We start from the raw sequence: 27530 nt of genomic DNA on the forward strand, positions 1-27530 counted from the left end.
TCAGCGTGGTTTGAATTTGGGGATCATTCAACTTCTCTTCCCACTTGAGGAGCTGAGGCAAGAAGCTCCTTTTCTCTTCTCATGCCCCCCCCCACTACCTTCCTAGTCTTTTAAGACCTTCACTTGCACTTTCTCTGTCTGTCTGTCTCTCTGCCTCTCCTTCCCTCTCCCTCCTTTCTGGTCTTTTTGGATTATGTTTCCGATGGGCTCCTATCCAGGCACTGTGCTCCTCGTCTCCTTCTTCCACTTCAGCCACCCTTGGTGAGTATTCCCGTCTTCTTGCTTCACACCTTAGAGAGAGCTACGGGGCACAGCACGGAAGGAGATGCCGGCCCGTTCTTCCCTTCACTGGGCCAGGCATGGCACTCCCCCTCTGCCCCTTGGGGATTCACAACGTTTCTGTGTTCTGTGCAGCCTGAGCTCCCGAAGAGGCAGAACCCACAGATCCCCTTTGAATCCCAGGATCCCTGACTGCTGCTGAGCTAAATCAGCGGAGCCCCAGGGGTCGGGGCTATCACTGCCCCTTTGCCAGTTGAGTGCCCGGCTCCAGTGGGCCGAGGCTTTCTCCAGCCCCTCAGCGCTGTCTCAGTCTCCTGCTTTATCCCCCTCCCCAGGACTGTGCTGCTTTCCTGTGGGGCAGCTGAAATGTATGGCACGTTAGCACGGCTCAAGGTGAGTAACTGCACCGGAGGAAAGCCTGACTTTTGGCAGCATCTTTTGAGAGCAGAGCTTGGTCTCTCTGGCCTCTGCCCATGACAGACAGCGACACCTCACCTCCCTCCCAGGAACAGGGAGTCTTTCTGCCTGTGTTTGGCTACGGTTTCTATGGCTGGCCTCCTGGCACGGTGGCAAGGGCTCCAGGGCAGTCCCTGGGATCGCCCATTAGAAATCCCTGCAGCAAAAGTGCTGAGGAGACCTGGGAGTCAGAGTAGGAATCCATCTTCTGACCTGCTGTACGGCAGCTTCAGAGTTTTGCAGTGCTGGACCGAGAAGAGGCAGGCGGGCGAGTGGGCGAGGGGAGTTGTGAGACTCTACACTGCATGAGAATTGTCCGCTTGCTTCTCAATTCATTTTGTGCAAAAGATATTGGAGTAACACAGAGCTATGCTGAGGTTTTCCAAAACTGGGCATTGGGGTTTGCTAGGGCAGGCTCTAGCCAGCTTTCAAGGGGCACTGGGCTCCTCCCCGGGGCAGAATCAAGTTGGACAACAAGGATTTTGCTCTTCTCCCTTCACTTGGTCTTGCTTAGCTGTTCTGCATGGAGAAATCTCAGTGGCATTAAGTTGTTTGAGGAGCTGGGCAGGAGCTAGAGTCCGTGCTAGCCATGCTGTGAGCAAGCTGGGTGTCAAGCACTGGTCAAGGTCAGGCACGCACATTCCCCGTTTGGCCACCTGAACTCCGCTGACATCCCCCTCACCTTGGAAGAGGGGAAATGAGTCGCGCTCCCTGCAAAGCGACAGCCTCGAATCCCTGCAGATGCTCAGGACCAGGAGACCAACATACAGAAGAAATCTGTTCTGGTGCAACAGAGAGTTTCATCTGCAGTAAGAACAGCTACTTTAATGTCCAAAGGAAATCTTGGAATGAAGCAAATGGAATTTTGTGGCACCCTTAAGATGGACAGCTTTCTCGGTAGCTATTTTTTATTTGGCCTCCAAGCTTAGATAAACTGATTTAACACACTTATTGATTGAGGAAACCTTATTTTCTGCCCAGTCCTGGATGAACTGGATTAGATTTGCAGATAAATTCTAACCCAGCAATTTCATACTGAATTAACATCTCCTTTTTGAAATGCGTTCTTGTATCATGAGATGTCCTGGGCAATTAAGATGTTTTCGGATTTCTGGATGTATCTGTTTTTGGAGTTAAATTTGTTTGCTTACTCTTCTGCTGACTGATGGCGGAGGGACATTTTCACAAATGATGGCACGAATTACACGGGCAAAAGTACTTTGAGGACATAGCTGACTTTATTTGATCTTGGCGGCAGAGTTGGCACCTGGATTTATTTTAGTGTCCTCATTGCTGGGTTCATGTCTTTATTGTTCTTTTAGAAATTCAAATCCACATGAAGCCATTTGAGGCTCTTGAGCTGACCCTGATTCCAGCGTGCATTTTACTTTACTAGCTCTCTCGGTTGGATCTCTGCCCTTTCTATATTTACTAATTAAATTTCAAATTCTTTTAAAAGAAATCTTCCATGCAGATTACATACTTATTCCACAAAGATAGAAAAAATTTACTGCTTTCCTAATTCCTGGAAACTCATCCACACAAACTCAGGGAGTTAAAGTGGCAGAAAAGTGCAATTTGGGCTTCTGAGGCTGAAGCGATTGTCATCCAGTTGACATTAAATCGTTTTGCTCTGAAAGAGCAGAACAAAATTGGAGTCCAGTGGCACCTTTGATTCGGGGGGCAAGTTTCCATGTGCATGCACACCTTTAAGACCAACAAAGAGCAATTGGGATAAGCTTTGTGTTTTTCAAGTCAACTGTCATTATGTCTGCATGGATGGGACACCATCCTAGATGTCCAGAAGCACCTTAAAAAGCCAGGGAGATTGCTAGCATTTGAGCTGCCTTCATCGGCGCATATGCTCTCGAGAGCTAAAGTCCCCTCTCTGGCAACGAGAGCTTTGACTCTAGGGAGCTTCTGGAAATCTTGCTTTAGGTCTTTTAGATGCTTCTGGACTCAAACCTGACTCTTCTGTGGCAGACCAACTCAGTTTCCCACTTGAAACTGGGACATCATCAAATATCACTCACACCAATAGTGGGACCATTAACTGTTTCTATAAAATGTTCTCCATGTCGACCTTTAAAATCCATCTTTTAAAAAAAGAATGGGTGTCCAGTAAGGGGACATTTTTCTGACTCTCAGTGCAATTGCTTCATCTAGCAAGAGGCGGTTGCCAGGCAGGATCAGGTTTCTGGCTGTGGTTTGCACAGAGGTTCTTGTGAGCAAGACAGGCCCACTCTTCTGAGCAGCTGGGCTTTCACAGGAGAAGGTTCCAGACCAATGATCTGGATGCCCAAACCAAATGCTCATGCACTTGAGGTGCACCCCACCCCCACCCCCCACTGCTGAAATGAGAGAGGGAACTACCACCTTTCTTCTGCCATGGATTAGGGTGACCATCTGTCTGCACAGGACCGTGAAGTCCATAGGAATTCCTTCTGTGCACAATCTCCGGGAATCGTAAAAAGTGGATTCCCACTAAAAAAAACGCTTCACTCCTGAGAACAACCTGTAACACATCCGAAAAAGACATGTGCGTTCTCAATATAGCGGTAGAAAGAATGTCCCTCTCTAATCTCTCACCCCCAAGCTTCCGGAGACGCGATCGGCATTTCCCCCCCCCCTTAAACCGGTGAAAGCAACGAATAAGCGAGGCTTCTTCGGCTGAAGTCCCTCCTCAAAAGTACTTAACAGTAAAACAAAGCTCCCTTCTGCAAACTTTCCGAGCACAATACAGCCTATTATTTTTGGCCAGAAATTGCACCCTCTGGGGGGGGGGGATTTTTTTTTTACTTAAAGAGCATGTAAATGATTACGTGCCAGCTCCTACGCCAGCGAAAAAGGTCTTTCTGAAAAATTTAATGAACAAATATTCGTTGCCCCTGGTGTTTTGGGTTTTTAAAAAACAGATTTTAAAGGAAAAGGGGCTTTCCGGGAGCACGAACACACCAGTTCATTGGCTGTTCTGTTTGATTGATGGCCGGGGTGGGAAGAAGCGCAGAAAAATATTGCCTCCTTTGTTGCGATTCCGGCGAGACTGGAAACTTGTGGGTAACGAAATCAGCGCTAGTGGGAGAGCCTTTTTTCTGCTAGAAACCGCTGTGTGCGTTGTCAAGACTTGCCGCTATTAATTGTAGTGCTTTACAATAGCGCTTACATTTGGCTACATTGGCGGTTGTGCGGAATGGCCCATAGTGTATACAGCAATTCTTTCTGAGAGACTATTTCTTTCAATGCCGTTGCAACAATTCTCAGCTTTTCTTTCTTTGTTATTTGCTGTGAGGAAGGTCAGATTTACCATGATGATCAGCCTGGAATTCCTGAACAAGGACAAATGCACCCTTGTGGAACTGAGAGACCAGAAACGAAACAAAAACTATGGTGGATGGCAGACTTTGGTCCTTGTTCGCTTCTAGATGGGCTTCCTATTTAGCTTCTCAGAGTTGGGTGACTTGAGGCGGAACCTGCTTCCTTTTGGCAAATGCAGTTTGCTTAACTAAGTGCAGCTAAGGGTTTTGCTAGCCAATTTAATTTGCAGCATGAAACTGACTGACACAATATCCTGGCAATGCCTTCAATGATCGGTCGTGACGAGGGGGGTTGATCGGTGTCCTGGCTGTGGAGGGAAATGGGGGCAGCCCTCTCCGGTCACGGCTAATAACAAAGAGTTTGGAAAAATGGCGTCTCACAAGGACATCCTCATGACGGCCGCAAAACATTTTAATTTATTTTTCACCTTTTAGCCCACTCTCCCCTGGGGGCTTAGGCCAGGTTAAAACAACACAATACAGGTCTATAACATTTTGTTTATTTATTAGTTTATATTTATATGCTACCAATGCCAGCATGGCTGGCTCAAGGTGGCTCTAATTAATAGGTCTTAAATTGCTGAATTATAGTACAAATGCTTTAAACTTAAATCAGTGTGGATGTTGCCCAAAGCTATGTTGGGTACCTTGTGGCTGTTGAAAATGGGGATTAAAAAAAATCAAATAAACAAATTATCTTAGGTATGAGATAATACTTGCCATTCACCATTCTTTTTAAATTGTTTCTCTCCATGCTCCATTATGATAAAATAGCAAAGCCAGAATGGCTTTAAATGAAAACATTCCAGTCTCTATGACAGAACAAAGTTTGAATCCAGTGATTCAAGACCAATGAAGATTAATTCCGGGTTTAGGCATTTGTGTGAATCCAGCAGTGTGTGGATGCAGTCTAGATTTCAGCTCCACTTGTCTGTGGCTGTGATTCCTATAAGGAAAGCCAGGAATGCAGAATCTCGGTCAGCCATGGAGCGTCTGTAGAGCCTCTGCTTGGCATTCAGAAAGTCCCAGGTTCAGTCCCAGGCAGCTCCAGTTGAAAGCCCCAGATGGATCTGAGAAGGACTTTGCTGATGCACGGCTCAGATGCGGTGTGAGGCAGCTCCATGGGCGAGTGATGGTCATTCCTGAAGCGCTTCCCCCCCAACTGAGCGTGGATTGTTTTCAGTCTTTGGTTTAGAGTTTCATCTAATTAATTAAAGCTTTCAGCTTCTGTATAATCAGGGAAGAAACAAGTCTTCGCACAATCTTTTCATCGACTTACCGGGAGCAGTTTCAAGGAAATCGGTCAATTCAGCTGCTTGATCTGAGGATGGGGAATGTTGTGGTATGAATGATCTTGATCTTGGTTGCCGGTGATGCATCCTTATACTTAAGAAGAAGAAGAAGAAGAAGAAGAATCTTGTCTAGTTCCCTCATGATTGCCCTTCCCAGGCTCCATCTCCTGATTTCTTGTCTCCCTTTGGGTTGATGGAGGAGCCAAGGAATAGAAAATCTTTACTCTGCATTTTACTTTTTACTGTGTTACCTTTTGGCCCTGATCTTACTTTTCAGCTACACATCAGTCTTGGACAAACACTTCCACCTCTCTCTCCCTCTCTTTCTCTCTCCTTCTCCGCCAATATGGACAAGGCTTGATAATCAGGTGTTCTCTGCCAGAGCTGCCCATTCAGTTGGAGTCCTGGCGCCCATTCCATGATGCCTCTTCTCCCTTTTGGGGGACAGGTTGTGGTGGTGGGGAGAGCCGCTGTGGCAGAACAGCCAGAGGGCTCGACTAGGGTCAGATTCAGTGTCCTACCTTTGCTTTTTGCCAAACGTCTGCCCTTGACTGCCCTCACCAGTTCTAGGGCTATGTGGAGATAAATGTCCCAGCTTTGGGGGCTGAGTAGGCAGGCGGCTATTTCTCCAGCCTGGACATACTCACTTTGTGCCCTTTCGAAAATTGAGGCCTATAAGAAAACAGCTCTGTAGTCCTTACTGACCCCTGAATCGTAGCCCTATAGGGCAGTTTTCTTGCCTCTCTAAGCCAAGGCTGCTCCCGAATGGGAGGTTTCCCTTCATCTTGGCTGCGAAACTGCAGCATTTTGGGGAGAGTGCAACGTTGGGGGGCTCTAATTGTCCTTTTCTCAGGTTTTCTTTGTCCTCAATGTATTGAGTCCCAGGCCTACTTCACTCTGATGTTTTAGGGGAGGAAATCTCGGTCTGAGCGTGCCGGAATATCATTTCCAAGGAAGGGTATTTACTCTCCTGTGCCCAAATCAAAGACATTTGCTGAGCAGTTTTTCCTGCCAAACCAATGGGAGTCCGTTTCAGGGCTTATTTTTAAAAATCTGTAAATAAATTGCTATAGCAATTGTAATTATTATAGCAATTAATTGCCACATCTATTACAAATTTATTAAAAATGTATTGCCACATTAGGCATTGGTTTCGCAAAACAAGTCAAACCAACCTCCTCTTCTTTTTCAAGAAAGTGACTACCTTGCTGGATCAGGGGAATGCTGTAGACATAGTTTACCTGGATTTACCTGGATAAGGTTCCACAGGATATTCTTGTTGACAAGATGGTAAAATGCAGTATGGATCCTAATTCTGTCAGGTGGATTGATAACTGGTTGACAGATCGTACCCAGAGGGTGCTTGTTAATGGTTCAGCATCCTCTTGGAGAAGAGTGACAAGTGGAGTACCCCAAGGATCTGTCCTGGGGCCTGTGTTGTTCAACATATTTATAAATTATTTGGATTTCTAAGCAAGAACAAATCATGTCAGACCAACCTTATCTCTTTTTTTGAGAAAGCGACTACCTTGCTTGGATCAGGGGAATGCTGTAGACATAGTTGATCTGGATTTCAGTAAAGCCTTTGATAAGGTTCCACATGATATTCTTGTTGACAAGTTGGTAACATGCGGTATGGATCCTAATTCTGTCAGGTGGGTCAATAACTGGTTGACAAATTGTACCCAGAGGGTACTTGTTAATGGTTCAGCATCTTCTTGGAAAAGAGTGACAAGGATCTGTCCTGGGGCCTGTGTTGTTCAACATATTTATAAATGATTTGGATGAAGGATTAGAGGGGATACTTATTAAATCTGCAGATGATACTAAACTGGGTGGGGTAGCAAACACAACTGAAGACAGCAACAGAATCAGGATGACTTTGATAGGCTCGAGAAATGGGCTAAATTGAATAAAATCAAGTTCAATAGGGACAAATGTAAAGTTCTGCATTTAAGTAGGAAAAACCAAATGGGGGAGACTTGTCTTGGCTACTGCATGTACGAAAAGGATCTAGGAGTCTTAGTAGACCATACATTGAACATGAGTCAGCAGTATGACTCAGTAGCTTAAAAGGCAAATGGGATTTTGGGCTGTATCAAAGGGGATATCTTGTCCAGATCCTCGGAGGTGATGGTACCGCTTTACTCTGCTCTGGTTTGGCCTCACTTGGAGTCCTGTGTTCAGTTTTGGGCACCCCAGTTGAAGAGGGATGCAGACAAACTGGAACGTGTCCAGAGGAGGGCAACAAAGATGGTGAGGGGTTTGGAGACCAAGACGTATGTAGAAAGGCTGGGGGAGCTTGGTTTGTTTAGCCTGGAGAGGAGACGAAACATTCTTACAAGGTAATTCTTACAAGGTACCTTATAAGAATGTTTCACACTGGTTTGGGAACAGATGGGGCAAGCAACATATGGTGATGTGATAGCCTTTGATCACTTTCACATACAGTTTTATTTCTCCCATATTTGTGTGAATAACAACTGAATTTCAAGGAGATTGATCGGCTGTTTTGGCAAAGAATTATCATTGGCTGTATTTGGATGTGTGACACAGTTTACTAATGTAACAGAATTATTTTTTGCTATATATTCCCAGGGTCATGTAAGGAGTTCTTAGTTTGACAAAGAGTGCTTGCACTCAAAAGCTCATGCCCTGAATAAATCTTTGTTGGTCTTAAAGGTGCTACTGGACTGATTATATAGATGATGGAGCAGAGTTGTTCTTTCTTGCCCCGGAGGGACAGACCAGAACAAATGGGATGAAATTAATTCAAAAGAAATTCCAACTAAACATCTGGAAGAAGTTCCTGAAAGTCAGAGCGGTTTCTCAGTGGAACAGGCTTCCTCGGGAGTGGTGGGTTTTCCATCTCTGGACATTTTTAAACAGAGGCTGGAGAGCCATCTGACGGAGAGGCTGATTCTGTGAAGGCTCAAGGGGGTGGCAGGTGACAGTAGATGAGCGATAGGGATATGAGTGTCCTGCATAGTGCAGGGGGTTGGACTAGATGACCCATGAGGTCCCTTCCAACACTATGATTCTATGCTTCTAGAACCATTTTAGTGCAAAAGCAGATCCACAAGGAAAAGCATAAAAGGGGCTGGTCAGTCACCACAGTGGCCATGATGAGCACATCCCAAAAGCGAATGCAGAGCCACTGTAGACCACAGTTGGAAGGGAGGAGTGACAGAGAAAATGTGCCGAAATCTCCCATCTGTGGAAATGGTGCACTGTGCATGGCTTGCGTTTGCAGTGGCAATGGAAGCAGTACAGAGAACCCTCAGTCTTGTCAGCAGCCTGGAGCAAAATGAAGGCATTTTAAGACGTTACTCGATTTTGTTCCGCCTGCTAGTGGGCAGAGTGAGGGCTTCTGAGGCACAGGCAGTTGTGAAGCGAGTTCCTGGTGTGTGTGTGTGTGGGGGGGGGGGTCAAGCTAGGGCCCAAGACAATTGCATTGAGAGAAGAAAATTGATCTGGAATTCCTTCCCTTTTCATAACTGAGACAACCTACTTCCTTTACCATTATAATAAACATGATAATAAACATAATAATCATGTTTAGGTTTGCTGTCCTCTGGGTTTGGTTCGGACTTGGGCTGAATCTTCACGGAGCTTTTATTCCAATCCCAGGTTGATTCAGTCCCTGCCATTTTCACTGAATGCGATTTCCATTTTGATTTTGGGAACTTTAAATTTTCCTTCTGCAACAAGCATGATTGATCCAGAGTGACCCTACCTTTCCCCCGCGATATCCTGGAGTAGTTATAACCCTCAATATTTGAAAAATCGGTGTGAGTAAAGTTGCAGCTTTCTGCTTGTCCCGAACTAATTTGTTGCTGAGCCTCCAACACTGTAGAAAAGCCCTGATTGGCCAGGGCATCAGTTCAGAGGCTTCCTCATTCCCAGGTTGCAAGCTTCCCTTAAAGGGGAAGCCCCAATTTCTCTTGGCAGAAACTCCAGAAGCCCTAACTTCTCTCGACAGGGATTTGTCTCTGGAATTTATTCCCCCTTCTCTGCTGTCTCCAATCCTTTCCCTGCCCTTCAAGAAAAGAAAGAGACTCCTGCTGTGCTTGGCTCTCCCCGCCCCCCCTTCTGAGCTTCCCTTATCACATGCAGATCAGTTTTCTGTTTCAATAGGGAAGGGGGGGGATAAAGGAAGACCCAAATTCAAATTGATCTGAATTCAGCAGGATCCACAATGGAATAAACAAAGTAAGTGCAGAGTCAGCCCTGGTGTCAGCCATGGTTTGTTACAGTTTGTTACTGGCCTACCTATCAGGTTGACCACACCCTTGACTTAATCATTGGCGCTGGTTAGAGGTGGATTTGCTGGTGACTGATGAAATCCCATGGCCCAACCACTATACCCTGAATGCCCAGCTTAGGGTTCCACTCCCTTCTCGCTTGGGCAGTGGGCATATTTTAGCCCACCTGTGGAGACTTATGGTTTCCTGAATTCTCTGTGGAACCTGATGTCTCCTAGTGACTCGATGGTGGCTCTAGTGGGGGACTGGCAGTCCCACCTGATGGCCACCGTTGATGAGATTGCTCCCTGACACCCTCTCTGACCTTGCCTCAAACTCGGTCTGTGGTCCACCGCAGAGCTGTGGGAGTGGAAGAGGGAAATGAGATGACTAGAGCAAGGATGGAGGAAGACTTGCAACGAGGCAGCAAGAGCGTTCTATCACACGCTTATGAAGGCATATGAGATGGCAGTGAAGGAGGCTAAATGTGAGTTTTATGCCACTGCCATTGTGTCCGCAAACTCTTGGCCAGCACAGTTATTTAGGGTAGTTACCGCCCTCAAGGAAGGGTGTCAAGATTCCAGTCAATTTGAACTTGGCTGTGAGGCATTAGTGAGCATTTTCTCAGTTAAAGTCTTGTCACTCCACTGGGACCTTCCTGCCATGATCGAAACAGAAAGGGAACTGGAGGCCCCTTGGCTGTCCCAGGGGAATACATATGATGGCTTCAGGTGGCTCTCAGAGGCCAAAGTGGACATGTTGCTGGGGTCGGTGAGGGCAACCATCTGTCCCCTGGATCCCTGTCCACAAGACAAGCAACCAACAGATAAGAGGCCCTCTGGGAGAGATTGTCAACCTCTCCTTGGCTACCAGGGAGCTATGGGCTGGGATATCACCAATATGCAGATGACACCCAGCTCCCTCTCCTCATGGACAGCCTCCCAGACTCCCTCCCAGATACATTCTGGACAGCTGGAGCAGAGTCCCCTGAAACTCAACCCCGCCATGGAGGAGGTCCTGTTGCTAGGCAGGAAGGCAGCAGATTAGGAAGCATGTGTGCCTACCTTGGCGGGGGTCCAATTTAACATTTTCCCCTTGGCCAGGTACTGGATGCTTCCTTCTCTATGGAGGCCCAGGTCACAGGAGCTGTGTGTACAGCATTTTCCTACCTACATCAAGCGAAGCTACTAGTGCCCCATCTATTCTCAGATTGCTTGCCCAGTGATCCATGCGACAGTCACCTCCAGACCAGGAATTTGTAACTTGCTCAATGCTGGCTTACCCTTGTGCCTGACCCAGAAATTGCAGCTGGTGCAGAATGGAACTGCTAGGATCTTCAGTAGGTCATCTTGGAGGGCCCATGTTTAGCCTATGCTGCTGCAGCTGCATTGGTTGCCGGTTAACTTCCGGATCAAGCTCAAGGTTTTAACCTTTAAGACTGCATGCAGTCTGGGTGACCGCTTATCTGAGTGACCGCTTATCTCCTTGTGCTCCTCGCAGGGCTCTTCGCTCTGCGAGTATTAATCTGCTGGTCGTCCTGGGGCCTTGGGAAGTGCTCCTGGCCTCTACCAGGGCATGGGCCTTTTTGGTCCTGGCCCTGAACTAGTGGAAGAGTTGAGGGCCCTTAGAGAGCTTTCTGGGTCCTGCAGGGCCCAGATGGTGTTTGGTTGAGGCCGGGGTAGGAAGATTGGGTCCCTCCCCTTTGTACTCCTTATACTCCTTTGTATCTGTAGCCGCTCCAGGCCAAACATCACCTGAGGTCATCTATCGGCGCAATGGCGACTGCTACTCAGAAGGGCTGAGGGTGCGCAGGGGAATTGTTGCTGCTAATTGTTGATTATATTGTGATTGTATTGGGGCTTTATGCTGCTTTTATGCTTTTATTTAAACCTCCATGAGTGGGCTGGGCCAGGAGTGGCGGTCAAGAAATATAAACAAAATATATAAATAAAATAAAAATAAATTAAGGTTTTATTAGGAATAGGGCCATTCCGCACCAGGATCCATGTAGCAAATTGTTTGCTGAACGAAAAATCGCCATTTTAAATAGTGGAATTCGTCATTATGCACACCTGCCTTTGTAGTGGAATCCAGTTGCGTTTCTATCGTTTCCCACAGGTTTCTGGTCTCGGTAAAAATCGCTAGCCAGGAAGCGATATTGCTGAGCTGTGTCCTGCCCCTGGCTGTCAAGCAGACAATGGGCGGCTGTTATCATGATCTCCAAAAGCCCCTTTCCCTTTAAGGAAGGTTTAAAAAAAAAACATGTTGCAACGAATCTGCGTTGATTTGTTGCAATGGAGAGACCCATCCAGCTAGCAGGTGGTGTTTGAGCTGCCGTTTCATCGTTGCCATGCTCCCCCGAGTGAAACCCCCCCCCTCACGGGCGCAATTTTCGGCCGAAAATAGTGTGAAAAATAAAGGGAAAATAAACCAGCAAACGGGCCTCTGTGTTGCTTGTGCTTGGTGACTTTAAACAGAGGGACTGCAGCCAGGGAAGCCTCTCTGGGTAAACAAAGGCTTGCCGGTGCGTTGATCTCCGCTCGCTCGGAGAAAAAAAAATGGCGAGCACTTCACCGGAAGATCAGAGGAGAGAGCCAGGGGGAGGGACTTTGCAGAAACCGCAACAATGGTAACACAGAGAACTTTTCCGCTAGTGTTGCAGATTGGTTGCAGGAGTGTAGCGCTTTCCAGAGGGTGAATCCACTTTTTGGGTTTTCCCTGAAAGCGCTACAACGAAGCACTTTTTGCGGATCGGTTTCAGGAGTGTTGCAGATTGTCAACGACGTTGTGCATAACGGCAAAACTGTAGCGATTTCAATTTGTAACCATTGTGCTATTTTGGACGAATGCGGAACGGCCCTGTGATTTTAGTACGATTTCATAGTTTCTTCACTTGCTAGCTAGAGCAGAAACATACTTGTGGTTACTTTTTTAAAAACTGTAGTTGAAATCTGCCTTTTTTTTTTTAAGCTGATTTCGGATAAGCTTCTTTTAGCTCTGGAATAGTTGTAGTAAAATAGAGCCCAGCTCTAAATGGCTACTAAATAGCTTGGGTGCTTTGACTCTTGAAAGCTGGCATCTTTGTTCTCTACGGGGCTTCTGGACTCCAATCTACTGCAGACTATTCTTTGGGATTTTGAGAAATATAGTGGCACTGCATTGATACCGGGTAGGGTTTCCAATTTCCAGAGAGGCCCTGGAGTTCTAGAATGACAGCTGGCCCCTGGACTGGAGGCATCAGTTCCCCTGGAGAAAACGGCTGCTTTGGCAGGTGGACATTACAGTCCCTGGCCTCCCCAGGCACCACTCCAGGACTTCCCAACCTGGATATGGCACCCTTATGGTGGGCTGGCCCCCTTATGACCAAGTTGTATGAGGAAAGGTTGTGGGGGCTTGGTCAGTTTAGCCTGGAGAGAAGGCAACTAAGATCTGATATGATAACCATCTTCAAACACTTGAGGGACTGTCCCATAGAGCAGCTGTCCCCAACCCTCGGTCAGTCTGTACCAGGCCGCGGCTCCTCCTCGTCCCTTTCCCGGCTGCTGCCTCAGGGGCTGCCCTGCCACTCTGCCGCCCAGATCACCTTTGGTGCTCTCCAGTGGCCTCCATGGCTGGGGCTCCCCCTTGGCGTGGCACTGCGCAGCTGCTGCTGGCAGCGGCCCCCAGCGGGCGGCGGGAAGTCACGGGTGCCGGCAGGAAAGCAAGTGGAGTAGGGGCTCAGGCGGCAGCGGCGATGTCCCTCGGCAAAGGACCCCCCCCCTCCTGGGCCTCAGTAAAATTGTCAAGTGTTGACCGGTCCCCGGTGATAAAAAGGTTGGGGACCACTGAAGAGGATGGAGCAGAGTTGTTTTCTGTTGCCCCAGAGGGGCAGACTATAACCAATGGCTTAAAATTCAAAAGAATTTTTGGCTAAACCTCTGGAAGAAGTTCCTGACAGCGGATTCTCAGTGGAACAGGCTTCCTTGGAAGGTGGTGGGTTCTCCTTCTTTGGAAGTTTTTAAGCAGAGGCTGGATAGTGATCTCACAGAAATGCTGATTTTATGAACTGAGGCAGATTATGAGTGGGTGGGCAGGAAGGGTTGTGTCAGTGCTTGTCTCTTGTGGCCCTTCCTTGGATACCCAGAAGGGGATCACTTGGGCATGAAATTGGGGTTACTGAGGTTGGGCAGGTAGTTGTGAGTGTCCTGCATCATGCAGGGGTTAGACTAGATGACCCTGGAGGTCCCTTCCAACTCTATGACACCCAAGATAGCACCTTTATAGACAGGGCAAATATCTGACCATACCTAACAATATTTATTGATGGACTGGGCAGATGGGGAAAACCTGCCAGGAAATTTCCTCTGCTGTGAAGCACAATAGGGTGGGCAGTTCCTAGTGTGGGTCATCTGGAGGCAGGAAACCTTGATGGGGGCGGCGTGGACTAGAGGGTGTTGGACAGGGATGGAGCAGAGAAATTCCAAGCATTCTCCTCATTGCTGCCCTCCTGTCTCCTTTCCAGGTCAGTGAATAATTTCCTGATGACAGGTCCCAAGGTAAGTCCATTTCCTTTTGATCTATGTTCAGTTAGCCCAGATCGGCTAGCCTGAGTCTGCCTCCTCGTCTTCAGCTGCCCAGGACTGGGAAGGGTGCTCTGCTTTCATGCCTTAAGCGGGAACTGTGGGAGAGGAACAGACGCCTTTGCTCCATTCCCTCCATGAAGAGTCCAGGGGAGTGGCCATGTCCCTCTGTCCTCGCAGCAATACGAGGCCTGTGGGGCTGAGGGAGGCCAAGCCTCAGGGCTGAGCAGGGATTTGCTGATGGGATGATATCAGCACTTTTTACTGCCCCCAAAGGAGGGAGCTAAGAAGGGTGCCTATAACATGGAATCTGTCTATCTTCCAAAGTGTATGGGAACCAAGCATAGATGCTTTACCCTCTCTTTAAAAAAAACCCTCACAACAGCCCTGTGATGTAGGTCAGGCTGAGAGACCATGACTGGCCAGGGTCATCCAGAAATCTCCCATGGGCAAGTGGGGATTCCAACCGAGGGTCTTCCAGGCCTGGTCCTGCATTCCAACCACAGCCCCACACTGGGAAGCAGATGCTGCCTGTTAGATCTCTGGGATCATGGCAGGAACACGGAGCTACTGAGCACACGGACCTCTCCTCATTAGTGATCTCAGCAGGGAGTACACGTTGTAGCCGGTGACAACAGGACTGGAATCCCCCCAGACATGTCAGACAAAGGGATCACCCACAGCCATGCACGATTGGCTAGATCAAGCATGGATGATTTAAACTGAATGGATCTTGTAGATGGGTATCTTTGCAGCGCATTAGCTGGTTTTCCATCTGCCTGGATCCTGCCCCAGGCCTCAACCTCGGTCTTCAGTAGCTCCACAAGGAAAACACCCTTCCCCCCTTAGAAAGTCACTTGGGAGATGGTGAACACAGTCCTGCAGAGAGCAGGGTGCTGTGCGAGTCCGTGTGGACCAGCGTAGTTCTGTAGCTGGGTCTGGCTGAGTGACGTCCTGAGGAACGACAGGGGCTGCTGGAACGCAGTCAGGCCCTGTGCAGTGACAGGCGGAAGAGGCTGGCTGTCAGTGGCGGCTGCAGATGCAGGTGCTGGGCTCAGGGGTTCCTCTGGTGTAGCAGATCTGGTATTGTAGCAGCATACTTGGCCCATGGGCCGGGGTAGTGTGAGGCTATCTGAGGCATGGACACGGTAGGAGACGGGTCCTGGGTGGCAGTGGCTGCAATCCAGTCAGGGCCATCTCTGAAGTTGTGGACATAAACAGGGTCATTCAGGACAAAGTTGCAGGGCACGGTGGAAACCTCTTGGCTTGGTGGCTGGGTTGCATCGTGGTCCATGTGCAGACAGTCAAGAAGGGTCTTTGGCCCATGAGAAGCTCCACTGGGCTCTTGCCGGGTGCTGATGATGGTATTGCATGTTGGTGAGCCAGGAAGTGGGTCAGGTGCTGCTGCTGGTCTCTCTGTGTCAGCCTAGAGAGTGCATCGTTGGTTGTGCAGACCATGTGCTCGGCCTGCCCGTTGGTTGAAGCATGGAACTGGCAGAGGTGATCTGGTGGATCAGGTGCTCCTCCAGGAATGCCCGGAATTCTGCCAACGTGAATGGTGCCCCTTTGTCCTAGACCAGGCGTTTGCTGGCAGGGGCTCATGGGAAATGTAGTCCATGAACATCTGGAGGACCACAGGTTGACTACCCCTGTCCTAGACGATTGTGTACAGCAGACTGTGGGTTGCAAACAGATGCTGCAATGCCCTGAGGACTACGATAGATGTCATGGCTGACATGGGAATTACCTTCCGCCACTTGGAGACCAAGTCCACAATGACCAGGCACATGTGTCCCTGGAAAGGGCCAGCAAAGTCAATGTGCAACTGGGACCAGGGATTCTTAGCTGATTCCCATGGTTGCTCTGGCACTTGTGACATCTCCAGGCAGTGTCCTTAGCAGGTTGAGCAGTGGAGGACTCAGGATTCAATATACTTGTCCATCCTGGGCCACTAGACGTAGATGTGAGCCAGCTCTTTCATGTGCATGATGCCAGGGTAGCCATCGTGCAGCACTTCCAGGACAGGCAGTCGCAACTTGAGGGATTGGTGATCACACAGCAAAGAAGCCTTGTGGGCCGAAAACTCAGTTTGTCAGGCAATGAAGGGGGTGAAGTCCAGGTCTTGTTTTCCGTTAGGCCATCCCCTCAACACCCAGTTGAGAATGACGGAGTGGAGGCAGAAATGTCCATGGTCCCAGGAGCGAGTAGAGCTAGGCCTCCATAACAGGGGCAGGGTCTGCATCAACCTGAGGTAGCAGTAGGCAGCTGAGTATGTCGGCGTGGCTGATGGACTTCCTGGGGCGATGTTTGAACCCAAAGTCCTATCCATGGAGGAAGATGGACCAATGCAGTGTCCATGGAGAGAGGATCTGGGGTCTTTGGCGGTTTGTAGTGAAGAGACCGAGATTAGGGTTGTGGTCCGTGATGACCACAAACTGGTGGCCGTAGAGGTAGTCATGGAATTTTGCACGTAATGGCACTCAGTGGAAGACAAGGTTCAGGAATAGAAGGACATGGGAGCCGCTCGCCTGTCGGGCAGGTGGGGGCTCAGGAGGGCACAAGTTCCATGTTGGGCGGTTTCTCAGGCAAGGACAATGGGATGCACCGGCATGCTGTCCGAGGTGATGAGACGTTTTGACATCCTCGAAAGCACATTGTTGATCAGGCCCCCAGACCCAGGGTGATGGTGTCCTCCAGCACGTCTCTGAAGGAAAGTTCTCTCCTGGCGAAGAGTCACCGCTGGGTTTGCTTGTCCAAGAGGCCACAGACAAGTCGATCTCAAAGAACCTCCTCAAGGTTTGTGAAGAGGCAGTGATGAGTGGCGAAGAGCGAAGAGTGTTGATGAAATAGGCAATGGACACACCCTCTTGTTGGACGTGTTGGCAATTTCAACCTTTGGGGGTTGCAGTGCTCCTGAAGGCACCAGAGAATCTCCTCCTGGCACTCACCGTCCACATTGTCTGGCAAAAATAGATTGTGTGCAAGTTCGTACGTGGCTGGCCCACAAAGGCTCAGGAACAGCAACCTCTTTTAGTTGCCATCAGTGATGGTGTTGGCCATGAGAAATGGTCATATCAAGGAAATATCACGGCTAAAAACAAAGGGTTCGATCTAGCCCAAGGGAGCAATGGCGTTCATGGGGCTGCTGAATCTGCTCTGCAGGAAGCGTGTTCAGCAGTTGGATGGTCCCTTCTGTGGAGGTCAGGCACCAAACCAACCATGGCCTCTGCCAGTGATTCAGCTGGCGGATGGTCCCTCCTTGGCGGCAGGGCTCCGCACCAGTTCTTCAGCAGCAGCTGTTGATCACTTACCAAGGCTCCGTACCTAGCATCGTAGTTGGATCCGTGGTGGATCTAGTGGATCAATGACTCTCAGACACTGGAACTGTTGCAGTTCCTTTTTGGTGCCAGAACATGATGCAAACACTGAAAATCCCACTCACAACCCCCACAATTTATATACAACACAGACAAGGGTTCGCCGTGTGGCCGTCTGCGATTGGCCGGATCCCGCTTGATTTATTTGAATCCCCCGCAGTGAGGATCCTTACAGTGCATTGGTTCATGCCATGCATGCTTTGATCCTGCTCCGGGCCTCCAGCTTGATCCTCCGTAGGATCGTTAGCCTGGCCACAAACACAACAATCACTTTCCCACCTTCGTCGCCAGTGTCGGACCACGGAAGGAACGCCAGGCTCCCGCGCTAAGAGACATCTCCTCATTAGTGATCTCAGCAGTGAGTCCCTGTGTGAGCAGGTGGCAACAGGGCTGGAATCCCCCCAAGGAAACCCCAACATGCATGCCCCTGGCAGACAAAGGGATCACCCATGGCCGTGCGTGATTGGCTACATCAAGCACGACTGATGAAAACCTGTTGGTTGCGACAGACGGGGATCCTTGCAGTGCATTGGCTGGTTTTGTGTCTGCCTGGATCCTTCCTTGGGCCTCAAGTTTGGTCCTTGACAGATCCACATCCACAACACCACCCAGGCAAGACGGTTCCTGAGAGCCTAACTTGATGCTGCAGACAACCCACGTTCACCACAGGGAATCACAGCTGTGTTGTAGCAGCTGGTTCCCGGTGTCAGCTCCTGTGTAAATGTGCACCGGAGGTAGGGCCATTGTGCTCCTGACTGTCTTTCCTCGGCAGGCATACCTCATCTACTCCAGCAGTGTGGCCGCGGGGGCACAGAGCGGGATCGAAGAATGCAAGTTCCAGTTTGCTTGGGATCGCTGGAACTGTCCTGAGAGAGCTTTGCAGCTCTCCAGCCATGGAGGTTTACGGAGTGGTAAGTCAGCCTAGGCTCCAGACAAAACGTGTTTGGCACGACCCATGTCCTGCCCCTTCTCCTGCCCCTGCCCCTGCCCCTGGATGCCCCTGACGTACTCCCTTCGGATTTGCTAGATTTCCCAGTTTGTGTGCACTCTCTGAATCAGCCCTTTTCTCCAGGGGAACTGATCTCTGTAGCCTGGAGATCACCTGTAAATTCCAAGAGGAATCCAGGCCCCACCTGGAGGTTAGCAACTTGGCTTGCTACAGTCTGGGGACCGGAGGAGGAGTGGCTGGTGAGATTGCTAGTGGCTGTTCTGCTCAGGCTGAGTCAGATTGCACAAGGGGCCTCTGCCTCCTTGCAGGGCTTCACAGAGCCTCAGGTTGGACCCTTGGCTGCCTCCCTCATTCAGGGGATGTTCAAGTGTTGCAGATTAATTCCTAATGAAAACTGAAGGGGAGGAGTGGGAAGGAACCGTTTAACCCTTTCCTTGCTTGTCATTTGTCTGCTCTCTGCCCCTCCTCCAGCCTTCCAGGCTCCCTTTGGCCTAGATCAACATGGCTGCTCCAAAATGCAGGTGCCTGCGATGTGCATCATGCTCACGCAGCTTCTGCTCCCCCCCCCCTCTCTCTCTCCTGTCTCTGCTCCACAGCAAACCGAGAAACGGCCTTTGTCCACGCGATCAGCTCTGCTGGAGTTATGTACACACTGACACGCAACTGCAGCCTGGGAGACTTTGACAACTGTGGGTGTGATGATTCCCGCAACGGACAGCTGGGTAAGGCACATCTTGGGCAACCCCTGCCCACCCCCCCACCCCAGGATGCTCCCCTGGCAGCCCCGGGGACCCAAAGGAGGAGGCAGCCATCTGTCCGGCCGGCCAGCCGTACTTTGGCTGTCCGTGCTGCAGCCTCTTAGAGGGTCACGTTTGCCAAAGTAATAAGTGTGTGTTGAGCTGCCAGCAGCTTTTCCATTCCTCGGCCCTGGACTGAGCCCTTCTGAGCCTCTTCACTGGAGGCTGCCCACGATAAGGTAAGAGGGCAAAGTTGCAGCCTTATTGATAAAGATTTGCCCCTCTCCCACACACACACCTTGCTGTACACAGCATGTGGAGAGAGGGGTCATTTTCTCTTATTAGAGTGAAATTTGGAAAGGAGAGAGGGAGGAAGAAAATTAAGGAAAGGGAAAAAATTGGAAGGAGAGAATCATAGAATCATAGAGTTGGAAGGGGCCATACAGGCCATCTAGTCCAACCCCTTGCTCAACGCAGGATCAGCCCAGAGCATCCTAAAGCATCCAAGAAAAGTGTGTAGCCAACCGTTGCTTGAAGACTGACAGTGAGGGGGAGCTCACCACCTCCTTAGGCAGTCTATTCCACTGCTGAACTACTCTGACTGTGAAAAATGTTTTCCTGATATCTAGCCTATATCGTTGTACTTGAAGTTTAAACCCATTACTGCGTGTCCTCTCCTCTGCAGCCGACAGAAACAGCATCCTGCCCTCCTCCAAGTGACAACCTTTCAAATACTTAAAGAGGGCTATCATGTCCCCTCTCAACCTCCTTTTCTCCAGGCTGAACATTCCCAAGTCCCTCAACCTATCTTCATAGGGCTTGGTCCCTTGGCCCCAGATCATTTTCGTCGCTCTCCTCTGTACCCTTTCAATTTTATCTACGTCCTTCTTGAAGTGAGGCCTCCAGAACGGCACACAGTACTCCAGGTGTGGTCTGACCAGTGCCGTATACAATGGGACTATGACATCTTGTGATTTTGATGTGATGCCCCTATTGATACAGCCCAAAATGGCATTTGCCTTTTTTACCGCTGCATCACACTGCCTCCTCATGTTTAGTTTACAATCCACAAGTACCCCAAGGTCTCGTTCACACACAGTGTTACCTAGAAGTGTATCCCCCATCCAGTAGGCATGGCTTTCATTTTTCTGACCCAGATGCAGAACTTTACATTTTATTAAATTGCATCTTGTTCTTATTTGCCCATTTTTGCTTTGTGTTCAGATCTCGTTGAACTCTGTCTCTATCTTCCGGAGTATTTGCCAGTCCTCCCAATTTGGTGTCATCTGCAAACTTGATGAGTAGTCCCTCTACCCCCTCATCTAGATCATTAATAAATATGTTAAAAAGTACCGGGCCGAGCACCGAGCCCTGAGGTACCCCGCTACTCACCTCCCTAGAGTCTGATGAAACACCATTGACAACAACTCTTTGAGTGCGGTTCTCTAACCAATTCCCTATCCACCTAACTATCTGAAAATCCAGATTGCAGTCCTTCAACTTATCCATCAGAACATCATGGGGAACCTTGTCAAAAGCTTTACTAAAATCCAAGTAAATGACCAACCGAATTTCCCCGATCCAGCAAACCTGTTACTTGGTCAAAAAAGGAAACCAGGTTGGTCTGGCAGGACCTGTTGGAGACAAATCCATGCTGACTTCCTTGGATCACCAAATTGTCCTCCAGGTGTTTGCAGATCACTCCCTTTAATATCTGCTCCATTATCTTCCCCCAAAGAGCCTCTTGTGGCGCAGAGTGGTAAGGCAGCCGTCTGAAAGCTTTGCCCATGAGGCTGGGAGTTCGATCCCAGCAGCCGGCTCAAGGTTGACTCAGCCTTCCATCCTTCCGAGGTCGGTAAAATGAGTACCCAGCTTGCTGGGGGGTAAACGGTAATGACTGGGGAAGGCACTGGCAAACCACCCCGTATTGAGTCTGCCATGAAAACGCTGGAGGGCGTCACCCCAAGGGTCAGACATGACTCGGTGCTTGCACAGGGGATACCTTTACCTTTATCTTCCCCACAACAGAGGTCAGAATCACTGGTCTGTAGTTTCCCGGGTCATCCTTCCTCCCTTTTTTGAAGATTGGAATAACGTTTGCTCTCTTCCAGTCCTCCGGGACATCTCCAGTCCTTAGAGGTTCCGAAGATGATGGACAAGGGCTGTGCAAGTTCTCTGGAAAGTTCTTTGAGCACTCTCGGGTGCATTTCATCTGGACCAGGGGATTTGAACTCATCCAGTGCAGCTAAATGCCTCTCGACAACCTCTCTATCCATGTTAACCTGCCACCCAGACACTATCCATTGGCTACGGCCATCTCTAGATGTGCCTAAACACTTTGACCTGTGGGAAAGAACAGATGTAAAATAGGCACTAAGCCTTTCTGCTTTCTCTGCATCCTCCGTTAGAGTTTGTCCATCTGCACCCAACAGTGGGCCTATTTCCTCCTTTACTTTACGTTTGCTCCTCACATAACTGAAAAATCTTTTCTTGTTACAATGCGCTTCCCTGGCCAATCTTAGCTCACTCTCAGTTTTGGCCCTTCTGATGATTGATCTACAGTGCCTAGTAACCTGTAGGTACTCTTCTTTAGAGCTCTGTCCTTCCCTCCATTTCCTGAACATTTTCCTTTTCTTTCTTAGTTCCTCTTGAAGTTCTCTGTTCATCCAAATAGCCTTCTTAGAGCTCCTGCAGTGTTTTTGTCTTTCTGGGATAGTCATTGATTGAGCATGCAATAGCTCTTGTTTGAGTAGCGCCCACCCTTCACATGCTCCCTTCCCTTCCAGCATTCTCGTCCATGGTATGACACTCATCATGTCTCTGAGTTTATTAAAGTTTGCCCTACGAAAATCCAACATCCGCGTCTGGCTACAAGCTTCCTTGGCTCCCCATCTCAAAAGGAATTCTATGAGGACATGGTCACTTCCCCCTAGGGTCCCCACCTCCTTCACCTCATCCACCAACTCTTGCCTGTTGGTCAGTATTAAGGTTAGGAAGGGAGGAGAGAAAGAAGGAGGAGGGGAAATAATGCTATACAAAAATTGTGAAAAGCCCAAAAGAGAAGGAATCATAGAATCCTAGAGTGGGAAGGGGCCATACAGGCCATCTAGTCCAACCCCCTGCTCAACGCAGGATCAGCCCTAAGCATCGTAAAGCAAATGAAGCCCTAAGCATCCTAAAGCAAATAAAGGAAATGGGTTCTTGTATTAAAAGGATTAAAACCACGTGTACATTAATTATTATTAAAAATTATATTAGGAAAAAATGGAAAAATAGAAAAAGAAAAAAGATGGATGGATGGATGGACAGACGGACGGACGGATAATCCTAGCAGTTATTGACCATCAGTTAGGGAAGTCTGGACGTAGGGTTGAGCACTTCGGCTCGGTTTGGCCAGCTCGGCGATCACTGACGCCCGCGGTAGCCCTGCCCTGCCTCAGGCTTGTGGATCGCGGAGGCGGCCGAGCTGAGCAGAAGTGCTCAACTCTCATCTGGAGCTATTAGAAAAGCCACCATTTCCCCAGAACTCTGGGAGGGGGTCTTCTCGTTATGGGCAGGGAGGAAGTCTCCTGCCAGCACCCTTGGAGTCCGGAGGCACCTTTAAGACCAACAAGGTTTAATTCCATCATGCACCCAAGATGCTCATACCCGGAATGAAACGCTGCTGGTCTTGCAGGTGCCCCGGACTCCAACGTCCCTCTCTGGCTTTGGGCCCACAGGGTCCCCGGCTCAACCCTCCGGCCCAGCAGCAGCTCCCAAAGATCCCGGGGTCCGTCCACAGGACACATTCCTTTGAAAGGCTTTTTGGTAGAAAGGCTGTGGAGAATTCGTGGAAAACTGCTGCCCCTCAGAATATGTATTGTCTTGAAGGACAGCAACTAGAAATCACAGGTTACCATGGGTTCAAAGGGCTTGCCCATGACCTGAATAAAGACAAGCTAGAGGTTTCAAGCCCGTGTGCGGAATGTACTGGAGGATAAAGCAGGAATGGACTCACGTATGCAGACTCAGTTTAGCAGGGAAAAATACTGGAAAAGTGGGGAGAAGTGGATTCCTCACGTACAGCCTGTCATCATGGCTGAGGGGTGGGGGTGGGGTGGATGCCAGTGCCTGGGTGACGGCCCCTTGCCCATGGAGCCCCCCCCCCCATTCCTTTTCTTTCCACAGCATTCTTTAAAGCAAAGATAATGACGGTTTTTAAAGAAAACATAATTTGTTTTGCCTTGAGAGTTGAGCACCAGGGAGTAATATGAAAAAATCTTCCGACAAGGATTCTCACCCTTTATGTGGAACACATCTACTTAAGGGGGAGCTGGCACAGACTGTCCTTCCGGGTACCTCCTCCCTCCTTCTCTGTCACACAAATACACAGACACTCCCTATCACTTCCCTGACCTTGTCCCTGGTCTCTCTGCTCCTCAGACACACATAAACACCCAGAGACTCCTTCCTCCCTCCTGCCTCCGTTCCCCCTTTCCCCCTTTCCCCTTTCCGTCCCCCCTCTTGTGGCAGGAGAGCCGCCATGCTCAGTGGTCCTCCACCACCTCAGCTGGGTGACCCATGACTGTGGGGCTCCTTGGGGGCTCCCACAGTGCGACAGATGGGCTGGCCTCCATGGGCGGTGGTGGTGCTCCTATACTGTCCTCCACAGGCACAGACTCTGTGGTTCGCCATCTATTGACATTTTTAAACAGAGGCTGGAGAGCCATCTGACGGAGAGGCTGATTCTGTGAAGGCTCAAGGGGGTGGCAGGTCACAGCAATTGGGATGTGAGAGTCCTGCATAGTGCAGGGGGCTGGACTAGATGACCCAGGAGGTCCCTTCCAACTCTATTATTCTATGATTCTAATGCGGTCAACACAACAGGACATCAAATAAACTATTGAGGCTGTAGAAATCAGTAGAAATCTGAAAGCCCGAAATCTGAATCAGAAGTGAAGTAAAGCAGAATTATTTACGTTAAATTGCGCCAAAATTTCCATAGCAGAGAATACAGCTAGGGTTGTGCACTTACCCATAAAGCCACAAGAGGGCCGTGGAGGTGCTGCCAGAGCCGGGGGGAGGAGAGAGTGGGGGGTGGTAGCAGAAGCTCTTGCCTACCTGTCGGGGGTGGGCATGGTCAGGCCTTGTGCACTTTTGCAGGCAGGTTGTTGAGGCAGATCGTTGAGGCACACGTTGGAGGCTGGCTGCCAGGTGAGCCACGCAGGGAGCAAGGAGGTGGAGAGGGTGGCAGGCGCATCATCCTCCTCCTCCTCATGAGGGAGGGATGGAAGGAGGAAGGGGTGTGCCCACCCCCATCCCCCTTCTGTGCAGGGCAAGTTACTCGTGTGCACTTGTGAGAGCCAGTTTGGTGTAGTGGTCAGGATTGCGGACTTCTAATCTGGCATGCCAGGTTCGATTCTGCACTCCCCCACATGCAACCAGCTGGGTGACCTTGGGCTAGTCACAGCACTGATAAATCTGTTCTGACCGGGCAGTGATATCAGGGCTCTCTCAGCCTCACCCACCTCACAGGGTGTCTGTTGTGGGGAGAGGAAAGGGAAGGCGACTGTAAGCCGCTTTGAGCCTCCTTCGGGTAGGGAAAAGCGGCATATAAGAACCAACTCTTCTTCTTCACTTGATGGGTGCTTGTCTGCCTTTCCTTTAAGAGCAAAATGGCCATGTCCGAAGCACCTCGGAGTGCCCTGAAGAGCTCCAAAGTGGCCAGTGCCTTGGAAGGCCCACCATATCTATTTGGTAATGGGATTTGGCAATTAGGACTGCCTCAGGGCGATTTGTCCCCCACCTTGGGCCAGTCCCAGTTCACTTAGAGCTCTCTCAGCCTCACCTACCTTGCAAGGTATCTATAGTGGGGAGAGAAAGGTAAGGAGGTAGTAAGCTGCTTTTAGACTCCTTCTGGGAGAGAAAATCGGGGTATAAAGGCTTATTTTTTGCAGCAGAAAGTGCCAGCTTGCAGCTGCAGGGGGGAGGGGGAGGGAGAGGGTCACAAGAAGCCTGCTTGGTGGTTCCTTCTGACGGCCGGTCTGTCTCCACAGGAGGACAAGGATGGCTGTGGGGGGGCTGCAGTGACAATGTGGGCTTTGGGGAGGCCATTTCCAAGCAGTTTGTGGATGCTCTGGAGACGGGGCAGGACGCCAGGGCGGCAATGAACCTGCACAACAATGAAGCCGGGCGGAAAGTAAGTACGCTGCCCCATGTCACAAAGGAGGAGTCCAGAAGGGCTCCCGTCAAGGAGTATATCGCATTAACTTGTATTTTGGATGGGTGATTTTTTTGGTCTTGGGATTGTAAGACACAAGGGAAAGGTGGGCTGTACGTCTTTTGACTTAAAAACAACAATGGAGACCCACAAGGAACTTTCCTCTTCACCTTTGCTTTCTCCTTCCTCCATCCCTTTTCTCCCACTCCATCTTTCTCTGTCTGAATTTCTCCCTCCTCTTGCCTTTTCGCTCCCAGACTGTTTCCACACTGGGAACTTTGCTGCCTCGGCTCCCATGTGGGAGCACAAATCCAGGGCGGACAAGGTGCACCAGGCCAATTCCCTCGTGCAGGAGTAGCAAGAAGAGGGGCAATCTGCCCGGGGTCAAAGTCCAGCCTGCAGCCCCGTGCAAAGCCTTGGTGCAGAAATGGTCCGAGTGTCTCTTTCTCTCTCCCTTTTCCTAAATAATTGCTCAGTTACTCAGCATGGCTGTGAGAACGGCAAGGGGCCAGGAGGGGCTTCAGCACTGTTTTCCCTAGAGGAAACGGCTGTGGGAGGGCACAGCAGGACTACCAAGCAGTTTTGAAAGTGAGCCCCTGACAGAAAGAACTCTGCCTCCCTCCCTCCCTCCGCACAGCAAAAGCACAGACAACCGTAGGTTTTAACACTTCCTCCATTTGCTAAGCAGATTGTGAGTGGGTGGGCAGGTAGTTGTGGGTGTCCTGCACTGTGCAGAAGGTTGGACTTGATGATCCTGGAGGTCCCTTCCAACTCTATGAGTTTTAGGGTTTTTCTGCAAACCTGGAGGGGTTCCTCAATTTAGATCCACAGTAGGAGCCATGTTGACTGTTAGATATATGGATAAGAATGGGGAATAGGAGCCCAGGTCTGCCACAAAGGATCCATTCAGATCTCTACCATTTGTGGGCATGGAGGAAAAAAGATGTTAACTACCTCAGAAATGATCTTGGCTTGTCAGGAAATTGTCAGGAAATTTAACACTGTAAACTGGATGGAAATTTAACACAGCAACCTGGACCACCAGCTTCAGTAATATCAGGGCTCTCTGAGCCTCCCTTCCCTCACAGGGTGTCAGTTGTGGGGAGAGGAAGGGAAGGCGACTGTAAGCCGCTTTGATATTTCTTCATGTAGAGAAAAGCGGCATATAAAAACTAATTCTCCTTCTCCTTCTCCTTCTCCTTCTCCTTCTCCTTCTCCTTCTCCTTCTCCTTCTCCTTCTCCTTCTCCTTCTCCTTCTCCTTCTCCTTCTCCTTCTCCTTCTGTTAGGAGTGGCTTTGAGGAGGTTTCCCATATCTGAGGTTTCTGGTTATGACATGAAAGGAGGCATTTTGGTCTGTTTGGTTTGTGGCATGATGTCCCAGTGCTCTTCCCCTTCTCCGCCAGGCAATAAAAGGAACCATGAAGAGGACCTGCAAATGCCACGGAGTGTCTGGCAGCTGCACGACCCAGACCTGCTGGCTCCAGCTGCCCGAATTCCGAGAAGTGGGCACGTACCTGAAGGAAAAGTACCACAAGGCGCTCAAAGTGGACTTGCTCCAGGGGGCAGGCAACAGCGCTGCCAGCCGAGGGGCCATTGCGGAGACCTTCAGCTCCATTTCCAAGAAGGAGCTGGTCCACCTGGAGGACTCCCCCGATTACTGCCTGGAAAACAAGACCCTGGGCCTGCTGGGGACGGAGGGCCGGGAGTGCCTCAGGAGGGGCAAGGCCCTGAGCAAGTGGGAGAAGCGCAGTTGCCAGCGACTGTGTGGGGACTGTGGGCTGGCCGTGGAGGAACGGCGGGCGGAGATGGTGTCCAGCTGCAACTGCAAGTTCCACTGGTGCTGCGCTGTCCGTTGTGAGCAGTGCCGCAAGCGCGTCACAAAGTACTACTGCGTCCGCAAGGAGAAGCGGGAGCGCAGTGGGGGTGGGGGTGGGGGTGGGGGTGGGGTGTCCCGCAAGCTCAGGAAGAAGCAGCCCTAATGCCCAGACCGGACCCTTTGGTGCCCTCCCCAGCCTCTCCCTCTGCACCTCTCCTCTGGCTTCCCATGTTGTATAGACAGCACTGAGGGAAGGCTCTGTCTTAATTATATGTAAAGTAGAGCAGGGTCCCCACTGGAGGGCTGG

At 49.9% G+C, this 27530-nt stretch overlaps 1 protein-coding gene across 1 annotated transcript; it reads left to right on the forward strand.

The window, feature by feature from the left end:
* WNT8B (Wnt family member 8B) lies at positions 1–27386 on the forward strand. The gene is made up of 6 exons (XM_077350993.1): positions 1–261; positions 14087–14120; positions 18294–18432; positions 19067–19192; positions 25243–25385; positions 26811–27386. Exons 1-6 carry the CDS (start codon positions 194–196, stop codon positions 27384–27386), a joined length of 1086 nt encoding a protein of 361 aa, XP_077207108.1. The 5' UTR covers positions 1–193.
* The last annotated feature ends 144 nt before the right edge of the window (positions 27387–27530 follow it).

The sequence above is a fragment of the Paroedura picta genome, chromosome 8 (assembly GCF_049243985.1).
Source record: "Paroedura picta isolate Pp20150507F chromosome 8, Ppicta_v3.0, whole genome shotgun sequence".
NCBI lineage: Eukaryota > Metazoa > Chordata > Lepidosauria > Squamata > Gekkonidae > Paroedura > Paroedura picta.